The 18121-nt window shown below is 42.4% G+C and overlaps 1 protein-coding gene across 6 annotated transcripts in view; it reads right to left on the bottom strand.

Annotated features, from left to right (window-relative positions):
• Nucleotides 1-4919: 4919 nt before the first annotated feature.
• GOLGA5 (golgin A5) overlaps nucleotides 4920-18121 on the bottom strand; it is a 31335-nt gene continuing 18133 nt past the window's right edge. For 3 of the 6 annotated variants that reach the window (XM_061611996.1, XM_061611997.1, XM_061611998.1), the window contains exons 10-13: nucleotides 17853-18078; nucleotides 15767-15872; nucleotides 14049-14112; nucleotides 10401-11399 (exon numbers count right to left, since the gene is read on the bottom strand). In XM_061611996.1, coding sequence (XP_061467980.1) covers nucleotides 11319-11399; nucleotides 14049-14112; nucleotides 15767-15872; nucleotides 17853-18078 — 477 coding nt within the window. In that variant the 3' untranslated portion in view covers nucleotides 10401-11318. Of the gene's footprint in view, nucleotides 6865-10400; nucleotides 11400-14048; nucleotides 14113-15766; nucleotides 15873-17852; nucleotides 18079-18121 lie in introns of those variants that run through there. The other 3 variants (XM_061611999.1, XM_061612001.1, XM_061612000.1) reach the window with 3 other exon arrangements.

Here is an 18121-nt window from a genome sequence, read left to right as displayed (position 1 = left end):
TTCCTGTTCTAGCAGCCGTTTTAAACCTTGTGGAACAAGGGGAAGCGTTTGTTGAGGGAGTTGGATGCTCCAGTCTGGCATGACTATTTGGGGCTGGGCAAACCTCTTGGAGCAGAGTTTGGACACTTGGGACATGATAAATCCAGCATGTACACAGAGGAGCACTTGGAGAAATGGGCCATTGACAATATTCAAAAACCCAGGGATGTGGAAGTTAAAGGTGAAAACTGGGAGATTTTTCCAACCTAAGTTTGGTAGACAGAACTGCCAGAGGGGAATTTCTGCCTGATTGTGCACAGAGGATGCTTGAAACATGACAGGTGGGTTGCTATGTAATGGGGAAACTAGGCCATTTTGCTGGGTACACTGGGTTTTGAACAAGACAGGGGCTTCCTTTCTGGCCTTTCATCACAAGCATACAGTCTCAAATTCTGGTAGCCCAGCAAATGCCTGTTGGTTGGTGAGATTTATGCCAAGAAGCCTGGACTGGGGGACCATGATCTTCCCCAGCATGCCACTTTTGTAATCAATCAAACAAAAGCTAGCTAAGCATAAATTTGCTGCATCCTAAGTGTCAAGAGATCCCAACGATGTGCTCTTGCTTTATAAACTTGAAACAGGTTGGTGGACCACAGAAAGATTCCAGTGGGGAAAAATAAAAACATAAAGGAGGCTATGTAAGATTGCAGGCAGTCCACTCCTGAATGGATGGATGTAGAATAGACAGTGATGTCATAGAAATCAGCCGGAAGTTCTAGAACAGTGTGGTAGATACACTAAAAACAGGAAGACTCCACAGAAAGCTATATCCAACCTTTCAAGGGCTACTGTATCTATGCCATGATTTGAACTCGCTCTCAGGAAAAAGAGGAAACAAGAAATCTGCAACCTGGATCATCCATACAAGTTGGAGTTCAAATGAGACATAAGGTGGGGCAGAGGTGGGGGTGGGGGCTTGTTGAAATGAAATAAGAGGGAAAAAATTGTCATTTTCCAAGAGAAGGAAGAAGACAAGGTGGGGAAAGGTTTGCCAGTTTTGCAGGTAGCTAAGAGGAAAGGGAACTTTTGTTGCTGTTGCTCCAAAGGACATTTGTAGTCTGGAGATATAAAGAAAGGATGGAGGATTCTGAATGCCTGCTTGACCAGACAGCACTTGAGAGCAGCAATATGAAGGAACAAGAACTAAACAGTGACACTAACAAGGACAGTAACAATGAAGTGAACAAATATCAGGAAAGACAATCTCCTGAGAGAACACTTTTGGATGAAGAGGTTGAGGAACAATCTCAGAATCCAAACCAGCAGTTAGATCTTTTGGACAGCAAAGCAGGTAACACAACATCTTTCAGGAAACACTCCCATGACAGCGCCCAGGGATTCCAAAGAGGTCACCCATCTGTTGACCACCACACCTTTCAGCACCAAAAATCTATCCACGGGGAGCCGACACATGAAGTTAGCACCAAGGATAGCAAACCTCTGATAAGCCGAAGAACAGGCAAAGAACTGCACAGTAAGTTTAACCAGACCAGTTTAATCTGGGAAAGAAAACCTCTTGCAGAAATCTTACACCCTTCTAGTCAAATAACCCAGATAAGCGAAGATGCCGAGAGAGAGATGATGGGTGCTAAAGAAGACATTGCGCCTGCTGGGGAGTCCCAACCTTTAGCGGGAGATGAATTTCAGAGTGGTAATCAACCACCAGCAGGAACGGAATCAAAACATAGCAATCAAGTCGCAGAAGTAAAGGCATCCCAGCACGGTTATCCATCACCAGTGGAGCAGGAATCCTGGCACAGAGGTCAACAGCCAGAAGAACAGCTCTCACAGCATGACATTCAGCAATCAACGGAGCGCCAGTCTGCAGACAGCAAAAACCTTTCCACACTGCAGCAGACAAATGAAGCTAAAACTGAGGAGGGTGCAATTTGGATTAGCCAAAAAACAGGCAAAGAAGTTAAAAACAGTATCAATCAGACAAGTCTCATTTGGGAGAAAAAACCACTTTCACATATTTTGGGCTTTCCACGCACGGAGAACAAAGTACTATGTCCTGACAGCACGCAAAAACCAGAGGATCAAGACTCCTTGTCCAAGTGGCCAAATGCTTATGACTACTAATTGCTATAACATTTCCAACTTTTTTCTGTTGTCAAATACCACTTCTGTTCCTGATACTCAGGCCATTTAAATACTGCAGATGTATCCAGATTAAATGCTGTGAGATATCAGTTTATGCAAATAATCACTTATTCAATTGAAAATGTACCTGCAGTTGAAAAGAGTCATACGTCACCAAGATTCAACTGAAAAATATCATTCAGTAGAAGTGTGTCTCTTTTTTTACATATTTTGCACTGAGAAATATTTGCTGAAGTTCCTTTAATATTAACTTTATTCAGCTTCAGCTTTAAACATTCCTAAGCTCAGAAGGCTTCAGCAAGAAGGCTTTCAGCATATATTTGCTCTTGTTAATGGACTATAAATGGTTCAGGATATCATTTATATGGTTCCACATTTTCTATGGGGAAGATAACTTTAAACAGGCACTGTCCGTGGCCACCTTACCCACAATGCCTCATTCTAAGGAAGGACGCTTCCTCTGGTCAAGGCAAAGGTGAGCAGCCTGGATAGACCTGTAGGAGTGTCACCGCCATTTGCAAGGTACCTGGCCAGGCAGCAAAACAGCAGCAGATGGCTAGTGGCCCTGCAGTAGGCAGAGGCTCTTGGTCCAAGGCAGCAGCAGCTGGATTGTGGGGAGAGGCTCCTACACCTCCCCAACTGCTCCCCTGACTGAGGCAAAGGGCTTGCTTTGGCTAACGGGTGGGCCAGCCACTCAGTACACAGAGGTGTACACAAAATGCACTTGTATACATTCCTCTGAGAACGCATGTAAATTAGGGTTGCCAGGTTCAGGGCCTGAGACTGATCCTGTATCTTTAGGAGAAGAGAAAGTCAGCCAAGTGCAGGTGTTCTTGCAACACTGTAATGGGAAAAACCAGAGCTTGGAAAAGTTACTTTTTAAAACTACAACTCCCATCAGCCCCAGCCAGCATGGCCACTGGATTGGGCTGATGGGAGTTGTAGTTCAAAAAAATAACTTTTCCAAGCTCTGGGAAAAACCACAAGGTGGAACCACAACTTGTGCAAGGGGAAGGGAGAATTCCACCTTGTGGTTTTTCCCATTACAGGGTTGCAAGAACACCTGTACTTGGCTGACTTTCTCTTCTCCTAAAGATACAAGATCAGTCTCAGGCCCTGAACCTGGCAACCCTAATGTAAATGGGATTTTAAAGGTGTACTTCTAACATCTACATGTTACACATTTGCTGCAGCAACCATAACGTTGCCCTAAGATACCCAGTAATTCATTAGCTTTAAACAACAACACAACCCTCTAGTGATGAGCATAGGATTAAAGCCACTTCATAGGATACTTTTTGTCCCTGGATAGAGATACATGGTTTCAAAATGTGGACCCATTTTGATTGATGTGCACAGGCTTAAATCAGCATTTTCCATGGCAAAATACATGGACATGGTGCTTAGGAAATGCTCAGCTCCTGCTTCGGGCCCCTCCAGACTGGTTTTCTTTGGACGGGATTAGTGTATTCTGCAACAATGTCATTGACAAAATAATAGTGCATTAGTGGTGGATTTATACTGGACCATCCACAGATCATTCCACTTTATTAGTTCTGTGATGCTTCCCCAGTGTAACACAGGAAACATACCGAGTCAGACCACTGGTCCATCTAGCAGCGTCTCTCCAGGATTTCAGGCAGGAGTCTCTCCCTCCCATACCTGGAGATGCCACGGATTAAACCTGGGACCTTTGGCATGCAAATCAGAAGCTCTACCACTGAGCTATGGTTCTTATGCATTATTACAATCTAGAAGGGCACTTTTACTCTATAGCACAACAAAAGTAGGGCAACCCCACCCCAACGCCAACATTTGTAGTAGAAGTGGTGACAGGATTTCAGCAGGAAGCTACAGGACATGAAGCAATTGGAAACAAAGCAATATGTTCTCCCTGAAACTTTGGCAGGTGCAAGAGGGATCGTGTATAACCACGGGTGAAGTTGTCCAGGGTCTGGAGGGGTCTAAGACTTACTTTTTGGGGAGCAGGGTCCTAGCAGTGTCCCTATGTCGCCAGCATCCTATGAGACAATCAGCATGAAAGGAGAATATGTTAGCCACTGAGAAGAGTCTTCTAGCATGCTTCTTTGTCCTTTCCTGCAGAATGGAGCCAATCGGAGTAAAAGGAGGTGAGTAAGCCACTGAGAAGACTGTTCTCAGTAGTTAACACACTCCCCTTTCATGCCGATTGGCTCCTAGGGACATCTGTTGTTGTGAGAGAAGGCATTAACAAGGACAGAGAAGCAGAAAACAGTATTCAAACCTGGCCAGGTTATTCTATAATACTAGGTTGTATAATCTTAGAAGGGGTGTGGCCATTAGGGGGTGTAGCTGTAATTATCATGAGGGGACCCTGCATTTCTGAATTTGCCACTATGCTACTGTGTATAACTGATGATGATGGCATCATGAACACAAATCATCATGAGTGTACAATAAAAGGAAGTCTGGAAGGGCTCTTCCTCTCTCGTCTATTGCCAAGAAAGGCTGTGATTTGTCATAAGGAACAGCCCTTGGAATGGCAGAGGAAGGAGTTCACAAACATCATTATGCTGTGTTACAAATAGTAATATCAGAGCAATTGCAGCCTGCGCTGCCTTAGCAAACTTCTGTTCACCAAACAGCTGACTGAGACAGACAGAAAGGCTGATTTGAAGGAAAGACAAGATTCATTTAAAAAGAATGCTTGAAAGGGTAGTAGTAGATCATGAAATGAATTCCACATACTAAGCAGCTAAGTGCGATGAGGTCTTTTTATTGGGGCTTTACTGGAACAGTTCCACAGTGAATAAATGAGGAATACATGTCATCAGGTACTGCTGTTCACCTTTCAGTGAAATATGAACATTAAATCAGGTTTGGTGGTAGACAAAAAATGACATTGCTAGGGCAAGGATCGTAACTACCCATGAGCACTTGCTTACAGCTTAATGAAGCCAATCCAATTTTCACAAGAAATTTAATAGGTGATCTCTGATTGGGTTGTAGGAAGGAAAAGAATGATGGCACCTACACAGCTTCAAGGCCAGACTTTGTAGTTATTCTGCCACTGGAGAATGATAGAGCCATGCTTGTATCATATGCAGGAAAGTTAAAAACATATCAACATCCCATTGGGGGAGAATGATGACAGTAGTGAGTTTGGGTTAAGTGGGAGGGAAAAGTAGGCGAGAAGCTGAGGTCGCTCAGCAGTGCTGGCTCCAGGTTTTGATGGGCCCTTGGGCAAGATGCCCTTTGAGAGATCTCCTCCCTGATGTTTGCACTGTCCATTCACTTTCCCTCCTCTGTAAACCCACACACAATCACCCAGGAGCAGAATGCAAGCTAAGTGGAGGATGCTCCTTGCATGTTCAGAAGGTGCAGGTGAACAGGCAGTGACAGCAAGAGGGTTCTGATGGTTGACCATGTGCCCCTTGCAGGGCGTACGGGCCCCAGCAGCTGCCCAACAATGCCTACTTCTGACACCAGCTCTTGAGTGTCACAACTCAAGAAAATTAAGCTTCCCAATTTTGGGCAGCAAACTTGCCTATATGGAAAGGGGGGGGATATCCACACTATAAACTTGCATTGTTTTATCATTCCCTCTTTCTAGAGAAGCCTGGAAATTGTAGTTCTGTAAGGGTGTGAAGATGGTTTTGAAGAAAATTTTCAGGCTACCTCATCAGACTACAGTTCACAAGTTTCTCTGGGGGAAGCCATGACAGTGAGTTATAAAAACAATGTAGGTTTGTAGCATAGCTAGTTTGTAGCTATGAAGCCAGATTCAGTTCCATGGGAATAAAAACATGGCACAGAAAGTGCTTATGCGCAGGCATAGCTTTCCCAAACACCCTTTTGGGTTTTTCCCCAGCAGCTTAGCTTTTCCTTTTGCACTTTAAGAGAAGTACATTTCTAATTACAAATTAAATACTGAACATAAATTCTTATGCTGTGTTTCCAACAAAGCACTGAGTGGTTCTGGGTTTAATTATACATCTGAAGTTGCATGTAAAGAGCAACTTATGTTGTAATATCCCATGAAAGTGCACTCAGTTCCAATACAAAGCAGAAGACCTCATTGTTAGCAGTGCTATAGCAGCCAATGCTATGTAACACAATACAAAAACCAACAACTTTTTTAGGCCTTGGGCACATGTGCAGCTTGGAGAAACTCTTGTGCCGTTTGTTCTGGATTCTCAAGAAGTCCATCCTAAACACAAACCCTGATTAAGAAAGCAGATGCAGCCATACTTAGATGCTTTTTTTCCAGCAGAAGTGACAGGTAGGCGTACTTTAGGTCATACAATTCTGCCTTTTTGCATCAGATAATTGCAAAAGTGAATTGCAGGTCCCGCTTGATGGATAGATTGAGTTGATTTATATGAATATACACAGTGAGCTGTGTCTTACAACAAATATCCTATTACCATCATAATACAAAACATCGAGGGGCAGAGGCTTGGAGAGAAAATAGTTTTCAAAACATACAAATAAATTCAAAGAAGACAAAAAAAATTAAAAATAGGGTAACTTCAGTACTGCAAAAGAAACAATCTAACCTGAAATACATACAAAGCAACAAGGAAGTTAAGAAACAACAAAGTTCCAGATGCCAGCTCCAAGGTCTTATTGTACTTCAAGGAGCCTCAGTAGCCTGGCTTAGATGCAGTTCACAGGTGGTGGGCCTTCTCATCAGGGTGGGTGACTTGCAGCTGGCTCACTCAACTCTCCTCCAGGAGGTGGCTGAAAGCAGCAAAAGAGAAACGTGAAGCCTCCTGGGTCCATCTTGCCCACCATTCTGTCTGCGGAGCAGTGACCTTCCTAGATGCCTCTGAGCACTCACAAGTTAGGGCAGGAAGATGATGGCTTTCTTAGAGCATTTCAGAATTTAATTCTGCTTGAGAAGTTACATGCAATGTTGTGCAGTCCAGAGAAAATGAAGTCAAGGTCTTCTAAAGATCTTGACTGAATTCATTCATACAGCAGGAAAAAAAATGGAAATGGACTGCCTTCAAGTCGATCCCGACTTATGGCGACCCTATGAATAGGGTTTTCATGGTAAGCGGTATTCAGAGGGGGTTCACCATTGCCTTCCTCTGAGGCTGAGAGGCAGTGACTGGCCCAAGGTCACTCAGTGACCTTCATGGCTGCGTGGGGATTTGAACCCTGGTCTCCCAGGTCGTAGTCCAACACTCTTAACTGCTACACCACACTGGCTACAGCAGGACTAAGCCACAATATTGCCCTTAGATAGCATCCCTCTTGATGTTCATTTCCCTCCCCCTCCCCCATATCTATTAAAGCCACAGGCTGTGTGTGTCAACATTAAGACATTAAAATGGGCTCAGAAGCATATAAGCAACCAACAAAATTCTTCAGAAATTGGAGTTGTGCACTTCCAGCTACCTGTACCGCTCAAAAGCAGCCACATTAGTTGCAGCTTCCAAACAATCTTCAAGGGCAGCCCCACATAGAGCTCATTATAGTAGGCCAGTCAGGAGGTTACCAGAATATGGGTTTCTGTGACAAGGCTCTCTATCAAGGAACAGCCGCAACTGGTAAACCAACTGAAGCTGGAAAGGGGGCCAACTCACTTTGATCCACAGGAAGTTTTACCAATGATAATAGTTGGTCTATCACCTGTTAAACTTTATTTGTTTGAGAGGAACCATCAGGAATGCCATTAAACTGCAATTCATGCTTGGACAGCGGAAAGGCGAATGGAATGCCACTGAACATTCCTCTTACCATCTAACATTCACTCATCCCAATTCTGGGAATGATTGAAGAGCTCAGCTCTTCAATTCAGCTTTGCATCATCTAGTTTTCAGGGTATATCAAGCCTAATGGGCCATGTAATCCCCCCCATGAGGCAAGGGCATAGGAGACAAAGCTGCTCCAAAGCCTTTGTTACATCTCACAGTGGTTTACAATTAGGTTGCTGCTGATTTTTCATCAGGGAATACTAAAACTAACAAACCTGCAATGGAACAGCTACAGCTACATCAGTGGTACTGACAATTAGTATTTTTTAAGCTTATTACTTAAAGTTAGGGTCCCCTCCCCTCCCACCATTCACTCACCTACTACAGCAGCAGCATCAAAAAATTCTGTTTCTTTTAAAATACTCATTCAGATAATGTGGTGGTTCATATAGTAAAAAGAACCTGTTTTCAAAGCAGGGACGGAGGAAAGACAGGCACTAAAACTACCCTGCTTTGATAACTCTTCCCTCCTTGATTTCAGAGGGCATCACCCACACCATTATCAAACATGTATTGCTCTGAATGCTAGAACTTGTAAGCTACCACAAATGTCTAATTTTCATATAAACCTGAAACATTCAGTAAGCTGAACTCTATGGGTTGTATCTAGGGATGGGGGAGTTTGATTCAGTTTGCATTTAGAGCCAAATTGATCAAATTCACTCTTTCCACAATAATATGAAAAATGAAACAAAGCCATCCTTCAAAATTTGCACGTATCCAAATTTTGCAATGCAGTTCTCCAACCAATGTTTACAAAAATACATAATTAGGGGGAAATATGCACAAAAATGAATATATTAGTGAAACTATATATCAAAATGCATTATATTTATTTATATCCCACCCTTCCTCCTAGCAGGAGCCCTGGGCGGCAAACAAATGCACTAAAAACACTTTAAAACATCATAAAAACAGACTTTAAAATACATTAAAACAAAACATCTTTAAAAACATTTTTTAAAAAAGCGTTGAAGACATCTTAAAAAAGAAAAAAAAGGTTAAAAACTTTGTTGTTGTTTTTAAAAAAAAAGGTTTAAAAAATATTAAAAAGCAATTCCAACACAGAAGCAGACTGGGATAAGGTCTCAACTTAAAAGGCTTGTTGAATGCGTAAGGTCTTCAATAGGTGCCGAAAAGATAACGGAGATGGTGCCAGTGTAATATTTAAGGGGAGGGAATTCCACAGGGTAGGTGCTGCCACACTAAAGGTCCATTTCCTATGTTGTGCAGAACGGACCTCCTGATAAGATGGTATCTGCAGGTGGCCCTTACCTGCAGAGCACAGTGATTGACTGGATATATAAGGGAGAAGACAGTCTTTCAGGTATCCTGATCTCAAGCTGTATTGGGCTTTGTACACCAAAACTAGAACCTTGAACTTGGCCCGGTGGCAAATGGGAAGCCAGTGCAGTTCTTTCAGCAGTGGGGCGATATGTTGGCGATACCCTGCCCTAGTGAGCAGTCTCGCCGCCACATTTTGCACCAGCTGCAGCTTCCAGACCAACCTCAAGGGCAGCCCCACATACAGTGCATTACAGTAATCCAGCCTGGAGGTTACCAGTGTGTGGACAACAGTGGTCAGGCTATCCCAGCCCAGAAACGGCTGCAGCTGTCTTACCAGCCAAAGCTGGTAAAAGGCACTCCTAGCCATTGAGGTCACCTGGGCCTCTAGCAACAAAGGTGGATCCAGGACCACCCCCAGACTACAGACTTGCTCTTTCAGAGGGAGTACGACCCCATCCAAAGCAGGGAACTGACCAATTATCTAAACTCAGGAGCCACCAACCCACAGCAGCACCATCTTGCTAGGATTCAGACTCAGTTTATCGGCCCTCATCCAGCATACCACCGAGTCCAGGCAGCGGTCCAGGGCTTGCACAGCCTCTCCAGATTCAGATGTTACAGAAAAATAGAGCTGGGTATTGTCAGCATACTGCTAACACCTTGCCCCATATCTCCTGGCGATTGCTCCCAAGGGCTTCATATAGATGTTAAACAGCATGGGGGACAAGATGGTACCCGGCGGCACCACACAGCACAACTGCCACGGGCCGAAAGGCAAACACCAAATGCTATTCTCTGAAAATGACCCTGAAGAGAGGATCGGAACCACTGTAACAGTGCCTCCGATACCCATCTCACCAAGGTGGATACCATGGTCAATGGTTTCAAAAGCCACTGAGAGATCAAGTAAGAGGGTCACACTCCCCCTGTCCTTCTCCCAATAAAGGTCATCCATCAGGGCGACCAAGGCCGATTCAGTCCCATAACCAGGCCTGAACCCAGATTGGAACGGGTCAAGATAATCTGTTTCATCCAAGAGTACTTGCAGTTGCTGCAATTGCTATTATATCAGGAGAAATATGCAAATATTGCAAATATGTGTACGTTAGTCAAAACTGGATACAAGCCTGTGTTTATTAGGAGAAATCTGCACTAAAATCAGCAGGCCACAGGTATCAGATGCTATACAAACTGCATGAAATAAACAGCGGTCAAAAATAACTCAAGTCTGGTTTCTGCTTTTATTGTTATCTGGCAGCCCCTTTAATGACGCATTCTTGACAATTTTTTTAAACCAAGTCCAGTTTGAGTTTATAAATAAATATTTTCTTTCTATTAAATGAGCACAATGTTAAGATTGATACCATGAAAATCTGAAGACAGCAAAGATTTAATAAGGCAGCTGATGGGCAATATCAGAGATGCAAAGAACAAAAGGCACTCAAGTCTTACAGTTGAATATGTACACTATTATACATGACTATTAGAATGTGGATTAAAAATATCAGTTTTCTGCATTGCTATGGAAGAAACATTTCTGAAATGTCAAAGGACCAAAATTAAAGCAATCCATAATATAATCTTTATTTCTCTTTATTTATTTACAGATAAAATAATTCTACAAAGCAGCTGTCAGGTCTGTGGTAGATGAGCATGTTAAAGAAATGCTAAATTTATATATTTACAAATTTAAAGGTGAAGTAACAGAAGACAAAGAATAAAAGTTCATTTGAGCCTCTAAGTACAATTAGTTTCCCCGATTACAACCCATGTTCTGTAGGATCAAAAATACAGTATGTTCCATATATCTACCCTTTTTAAAAATGGTGTTGTTCTACACAGGTTTGATATGCAAGTGCAACACTAAGAGATTGATGAGAGACAGACCAGAGGCTAGAATTCACTGCATAGCCTTTTCCCCAGGGAAATAGCTTTTGTTTTATGGAAGTGAAAGGTATTTAACTTAGATCACCTGCCAAATAATTTAAGTTGGCTAGAGTAGCAAAAGAACAGATATAGTCTGTCCTCTTTTTCAGCGCCAAAAATCCTCTCTTCCAAAGAGGCAACTGTTTGGGTTTGTGGGGTTTTTTTGTCAATGAAGATTATATAAACACTTTGGGTATGTTTCGGTTCCAGAATTGTGTTTTATTTCCCGCTTGGATTATTATGATGCATTTCTGGGGTGTAGGTAAGCAAAACAACCATGACCCAGAGGTGAAGTAGTGCCTGGCAAAAGAGAAACGGGAGTTAGCGCATGGCATTATGAGCCCTAAGAAACCCAAACACCCTGATGCACAGCTCCACAAGGAATTTCACAAGACACACAAGCAGCCATTCCATTCACTTCAACATAGGAAACAGCACTATGGGGCTATTCCATTTTATCCATGCATTCACTTTTTGGAGGCAAGGGGAGGGGGGGGGAGGGAGGGAGGGAGGAAGGGGGAGAGGGAGACTGAGGGAGAGGGAGAGGGAGAGGGGGAGAGAGAGAGAGGGGGGGGGGAGAGAGGGGGAGCGGCCTAAAGTATACCCAATAAACGTAATGGCTTAATGGGGATTTGAACTTAGATCTTCCAAATGTGCTATCCACTGCACCACATTGGCTGTCTGTCTGCCAAAGATGAAAGAAAGAGTGCGGAATGTTTTCTGACCAGCAGGCCAAACCTTATCTCTCACTCCCAGAGGCCCAAATCTGCCAGGTGGGTGGAACCACCTACCTGCCAATCACCTGATGTCATAGTGATGGCAGGTGATACTGTGCTTTGAAGCCCCGACTGTCAGGACTTCAAAGTACAGCGTGGGCTGTTTGCAAAAGGGCTTTCAAAAAGCTTACACCACTCTTTAAACCTCTGCATAGAAAGTAAAGGCTTTCCGTGAAATATTAAATAAATGAATTCTGACTTTTCCATTTCCACCTAAGCAAGAAAGTGCATGCTTACATTAGTCACAACAAAGGCTTTGAGCACTGGCAAAGTAAAGTGGAGTGCCAGACATGTTATGAAAAGCCTTTCAAATAGTAGAGTGACCTTGTGTGAGTCTCCTGTGGGCAGTGACAATGGCTGCTGAAGAGATTATAGATTAGATTGCAGAAAGGCTGAAGCCCTGCTGATTCACACCATAGATGTTAACTCAGATTGGCTATTAATCTAAAGATTTTACTGTTAACTGGGAGTGGACATTTTGGCCTGAATAATTTTAACAGAAGGGGGAAATTAACACAGCCCATTTGATTTAATATCCGGAGCTGGCATGGGACATGCAGGGGTCCAAATGAACTGTTATTCTACCCCCTGCAGTACCATAACTATTGTGTAGCCCAGAAAAATCAACATCTCAGAGGCTCAGTAATATGGTCTCTCAGGCAAGGCATTTTTCTACAGTCAGAGAGAGCAGAGGAAGACTGCGAAAATTCAAAAAGGGGTTTCTTATATAACAATAGAGGATATCGCTACAGGCATAACTTCCCTCTAGTGGAAAATGATAGGAATTTCACATGTGCTGGAGATTTATTCTCCCCTGTAGAGTCACAATGAGTGCATGCTTTTGGGACCATCAGGACATCCAAAACTCTGTATCAGTTATGATGATCAAGCAGGAAAATAATTGGGGTAGGGCCATATCTCAGTGACGGGCCATCTGCTTTGCATGCAGAAGATCTCAGGTTCAATCCCCGGCATCTCTAGGCAGAACTGGGAAATATTCCCTGTCTGAAATCCCAGACAGCCACTGCCAGTCAGTGTAGACATTACTGAGCTAGGCGAGTCAATGGTCTAATTTAGTATAAGACAGCTTCCTATGTTCCTATTATTGGAACTGTAGATTTATAAAGTCACACTTTTCAATAATATTTTTGCTTAATATTTCTGTGGTGGCATTCTCCCAAAGGAATGACTGGCCAAGCTGAGGTACATCAGGCCCCTTCACTATATGATTTCAGGCAGTTGGTTAAGATGTGGATTTTCAAAAAGGCCTTTGGCTGATTAATTTTTGCCTGGTATTTGGCCGTGCTAGAATTATTACTGGATTTTGTTGTTGGTGTTACGACGCTTCTGTAGCCATTTAAAATCTCTCGACGGTGCTGTCTAAAAGACCATCAAAGATCTAGAAATCTTAAAGAATTGACACTCTGTCCCTTGCATAGCCTTTTATTCAAATTACACTTACAGATGCCTTCTGCCATGATGCAAGGGAGATATAATTCCTTTGGGAGATGTGAACCTGTTTGTATTTTTAACTTGAATCAGATGAAGGGAGGGCGATCCTGTTTGCTCTTGGTGTGCAAGAGAGCTCTCTGCACAGAACTCTTTTGTGCACCCAAACTTGCTCAGATTGGCTGCACTTTCAAAGTACGCAGCAGGCAGCAAGGCACTGCTAAAAACAATTTTTCCTTTTCATTTCAGCAGGAAAACAAACCACTTGCTTTTAGCACCTTGCTGCCTATTATGTACTTTGAAGACTTCAAAAGACAAAAAAAAATGTTCTTTGTGATGATTGACAGGTAGGCGGCCCCATCCAGCCGTCCAATTTGGCCGGTGAGGCAAATCCTGATAAAGATCTGGCCATTGCAGCTAAAAAGGTTCCCCGCTACTGCCAGCACTAGCTTATTGCTACTTAAAGGGAGCACACTATTATTACTAGAAGCTATAGTCAAATGTAAAACTGCACTGTGACCCAAAGACTTTTTTCAAAAGGCAACAATTGCTGCATGATTCCAAGATCCAGGTTGCATAATCTACTTACACAGCATGCTCAACTGCCAAAATTAATTATATCCCATTTTTCTTGTATATGCCACTCAATGCCTGTCAGTTCAAGATTATATATTATGTAAGAAAGCCTAAAAATGCTTTGGTCTAAGTACATTAACAGACTCACCATGTAAATGATTACAAATACCCTTGCGATGGGATACCGTCGCAGAAAGATTCCAAGTCGAATGCTACAATCAAACACAATGTAAACATTAGAGAAATAACAATATACAGTTCTTTGGTTGTATTTTCTCCTCCCATCAGCCATGAACTATTGTTAAGTCATTTTCTGGGATCTATTTAGATTTTATAGGGATTGGCAACATGGTGCCCACAGGCACTTATGTTACTTGCCAAGGCTTTCCCTGGAACCCACAGGGTCCCCATCCCCTGATGAAATTAAGCTTGAATGAAGCCTTTTATTGTAGCCAATGAAATAGATTGCAACATGTGCCTAGTTGCAGTATGTGGCATTCAATGCTAGTCCTACTCAGAAGAGACACAGCTAACTTCAGTTAATTTCAATGAGTGTACTCTGAGTAGAACTTAATTGAATACAACCCGGTGTGTGGCACCCACAACAGTTTATTTGATTTGCAAAATTGCCCAAGAAGGTTGCTGACCTGTGAGCTAGGACAATAGGTAGGAGAAGGGGACAGGGAGACAGAAATTAAATTCCATTCTTCCTCTTATGTTAACTGGCTACAGCAATTTAAATGCCACTAAGGGAGCAATCTTACTATCACTAGTAAGCTGGCGGGATGATACTTAATGCCACTGCAAGTCCCCCAGCCTGCCTGCAGGAAGCTTCATTAGTTTAGATGTTCCTGTTGGGGGCAGCATTCCAGTAGAAGGCTGTGTGATTATGTGATTTACACATAATCACACAGCTATTTCCCAGGGAAACAGACAGAGATTTACTTACTGACTCTACTCAAGTTCAATTTTCTTCATAAAAAGTTTTTTTTAAAAGCTCTCCAACACCCTTTATTTGCCCTGACTATACAAAAGGCAAAGAGTAATCCTGCAAACAGCATCAGTTCACAGCTGGACTGCACATCCTTACAGCTATTCAGTCTCAAACTTCAAAATACAATTGCATCCTGAAAATTACAAGAATGCAATTGCAAAATGCATGGACACATCTTGCATATTTGCAAGAAATGTAAGTCTACCTCTCTGCCCAGGCATTTCTTTCTCTGAGCTTTGATCTTGTTGTAACAGATCTTCTTGCAGAATAAAGAGCTGGAATGCCACACTTTGCACAACATCAAATCCCTTCCCCATCAATTACTCCTTGCTGAACAGCTCACGGCAGGAGGAGACATCCTGGAAGAAATCTGGTCCGACCCAGCTCTCATTCATCAGATGGGGCATGACACTGCAAAGCTTTTTAGAGTTTCTTGCATAGTATAGCTCCACAGTTGGACAGTGGGGGTAGATTTTGAAGGCTCTAGAAGGCGGTGGTTGACCTTTTTTGTTTTTGTTAACAATACAACTTTTGGAGAGAACACAAGATACCTTTCGAAAATCTTAATGTTTCAAAGGTTATGGAAAAATGGCCAACGTGAACAATCCCTGCCCTGCCAGAGTAATCCCTGCAGAAGTATGCAAATCAATGGTTTTGCATGAGAGAACAAGTAGATAGAGGCAGATGAAGATACCTTGATAGGAATAATAAAGTGAAGCAGACTTAACCCCTAATTATTATTTTAAAATTACCATATGCCAGTTTCAGTATTTTCATTCACTGGTTTGTCAAACCTATGCTTTTATTATCAGCCAACACTCTTATAGCAGGAGAGAGAGAGGAAAAAAGCCACAATGGCATCATTTCCTCACCTAAACTGGTCTATACTGCTAGCAGCCTTGCGGACTTTGCCATACATTCCTGCCGCATTAACATCAAGATCACTAAAAAGGTCAGGAACATTTCGCATTCGAGTGCCTAGATTAAAAACAATTTAAAAAACAGTTAGGAACAGGATTGCCAGTATATCAAGATGTCAGTAATATTAAAAATCCCCATATGGTTTGACATTACTCTGACAAAACAAAGTGGAAACATCACTTAAAGGGCCCAGCTCAGATGCTACTTTACTTTAACTGCAACTTTATGCCATTTTGCAAGCCATGCTGAGCACTCTGCAATGGATTAAAAATCCCCAAATGCATACATACATAATGTGATAACAGCAGGAGCGTATCTTGAGTTCATATGCCCACTCTTCCAGGATCAAACCTGACCATACAATCCAGCCCTGACTGAAAAAGGGGCTAAACTGCAGGACCAGGAAGATCTTGCATATGGATAAACACAGCTCAGGACAAACATTCTGACCTACAGATAGCAAGAAGGGAAAGGAAGTCTGCAAGTCTTAATCTCACTCCAACTCTTACCATGTTGACTGTGCTCTAGGTAGACTCTGAGCAGGCCCAACATCTCTGCACTGGCGGTAGAGTTGAAACAAAAAATTTGGGCTGTAATCTGACTAAAAGTTTTTAGGTACCTTGATTATCGTCAACTGGCAGACTAAGGCTGCAATGCTAAAGTCAGTTATTGGAGGTAAGCCTCACTGGACTCAATGAAACTTACTTCTGAGTAATCTTGTTCAGGATTGCGCTGCACCGTATTTTGCACTTCAAATATAGTGCTGAGCAGTGATGTTGTTTTGTAATTAGCCAACTTGCTCAAGCCGTCTGTAAACCAGTGTTTGACTCTGGCATCAGACACCATATTTGATTCGAAGTCCTGGATTGCAATGCACTAGTCCAGATGATAGCAGTAAATCAGTTGAACTGAATGGTTTAATGCTGGGGGGATGTAGGGAGCGGAGGTTCCTGCCTTGGAGGGTGTTGGGATACATTTTATTCTGAGGATTCTTCTAGTCCTACAACTCTGTAGAGACGAAAGACTTCCCGCGCATACAGACAGATAATTTTTGATTACATGGAAGACCCTGTCGAGCTCATTGTCTGCATTAAATACATTAGAACACAATGAGTAATGAAATTGCTTACTAGGGACAATTCTGATTAAAGCCCACATTTTTCTGTGTAATTTATGGAGCCACCAATTAATCACACTAAATTGACTGGCTTACACTTTCAGCCACACACATTATTTTATCATTTCTAATAGGTTCTAAGAGTAGGTAGCAGAGGGGGCTAAAGTTAGCCCCCAATTATGCCTAATTATTTCACAGATTAAAAAAAAGAAAAGAAAAAGAATCTCAAATTTAAAAAAATGTTAACTTCCAAAGGAAACTTTTAGAGTGAAAAACAGTTTTAAGAGAAGCAAGCTAATTACTGCATGGGGCTTTTAGTTTAACTACTGGTAAGCAGCTGATCACAACTAAATGGGAAAAAGAGTATTTATGATTTCCCAAAAGACTGTCAATAAAATTGTACAAGGTGGGACAGCAGAATCTTGGGAACAAACAAACAAAGCTAAAGAGGCACTTCCTTCCAAGCTTAACATTTTGAAAACAGAGAGAAGGTTTTATTTTTAAATATGTGGTAGAGAAGTTCAGGCATATTGACAACAAATTTGCTTGAACAGGAGTAAAAATATCCCCTGTTGTGCCTTCTGTAGCCCCCTGCCCTTCTGTGCAGTCCTTCTGCAAAAGGCCAGATTAAATTGTCATCATGTAAACCACGCTGTATCTGACTAAGTAGATCCACAGGGGTGGGGGGGAACAATGGACTTAAATTAGTCATGACTGGAACCTGAAACAGGAGCACTCAACACTGCAACTTTTCATCGTGAGTCCCCCCAGTTCTAACTAGAGAAAACCCATCAACACAACCATCTGCTTAGTTATCCAATACTTTCCCAGCCTACCTATGTACTGGCATGGATTTATTTACAATACATACATCCTTAGTGAATGCTACTGTTAAGTCATCAACATCCCTCCATCTTTACCTTCACCACTGTCAATTCCCACCATGTTAATAGTGGGACCATTTGTTGATGGACCTTGGGCAGTGTTCAGCTGCTGTTCCAGTCGCTCCAGCTGGTACACTAAGGAGTTCTTTTCTGTGCTGAGATTCTCCAACATGGTCTGTTTCTGAATTAGCGTCTCCGTCAACTGATGTAGCCGATTTTCCAACTCCGATTGACTACTGCTGCCCAATGTTTTGTTTGTTAGCTTGAGAGGGGATAAAGGAGGTGAAAACTTGACTATGATATAG

Source organism: Rhineura floridana, chromosome 2 (genome assembly GCF_030035675.1).
Source record: "Rhineura floridana isolate rRhiFlo1 chromosome 2, rRhiFlo1.hap2, whole genome shotgun sequence".
Classification (NCBI taxonomy): Eukaryota; Metazoa; Chordata; class Lepidosauria; order Squamata; family Rhineuridae; genus Rhineura; species Rhineura floridana.
This window is presented reverse-complemented; position numbering and strand designations above follow the sequence as displayed.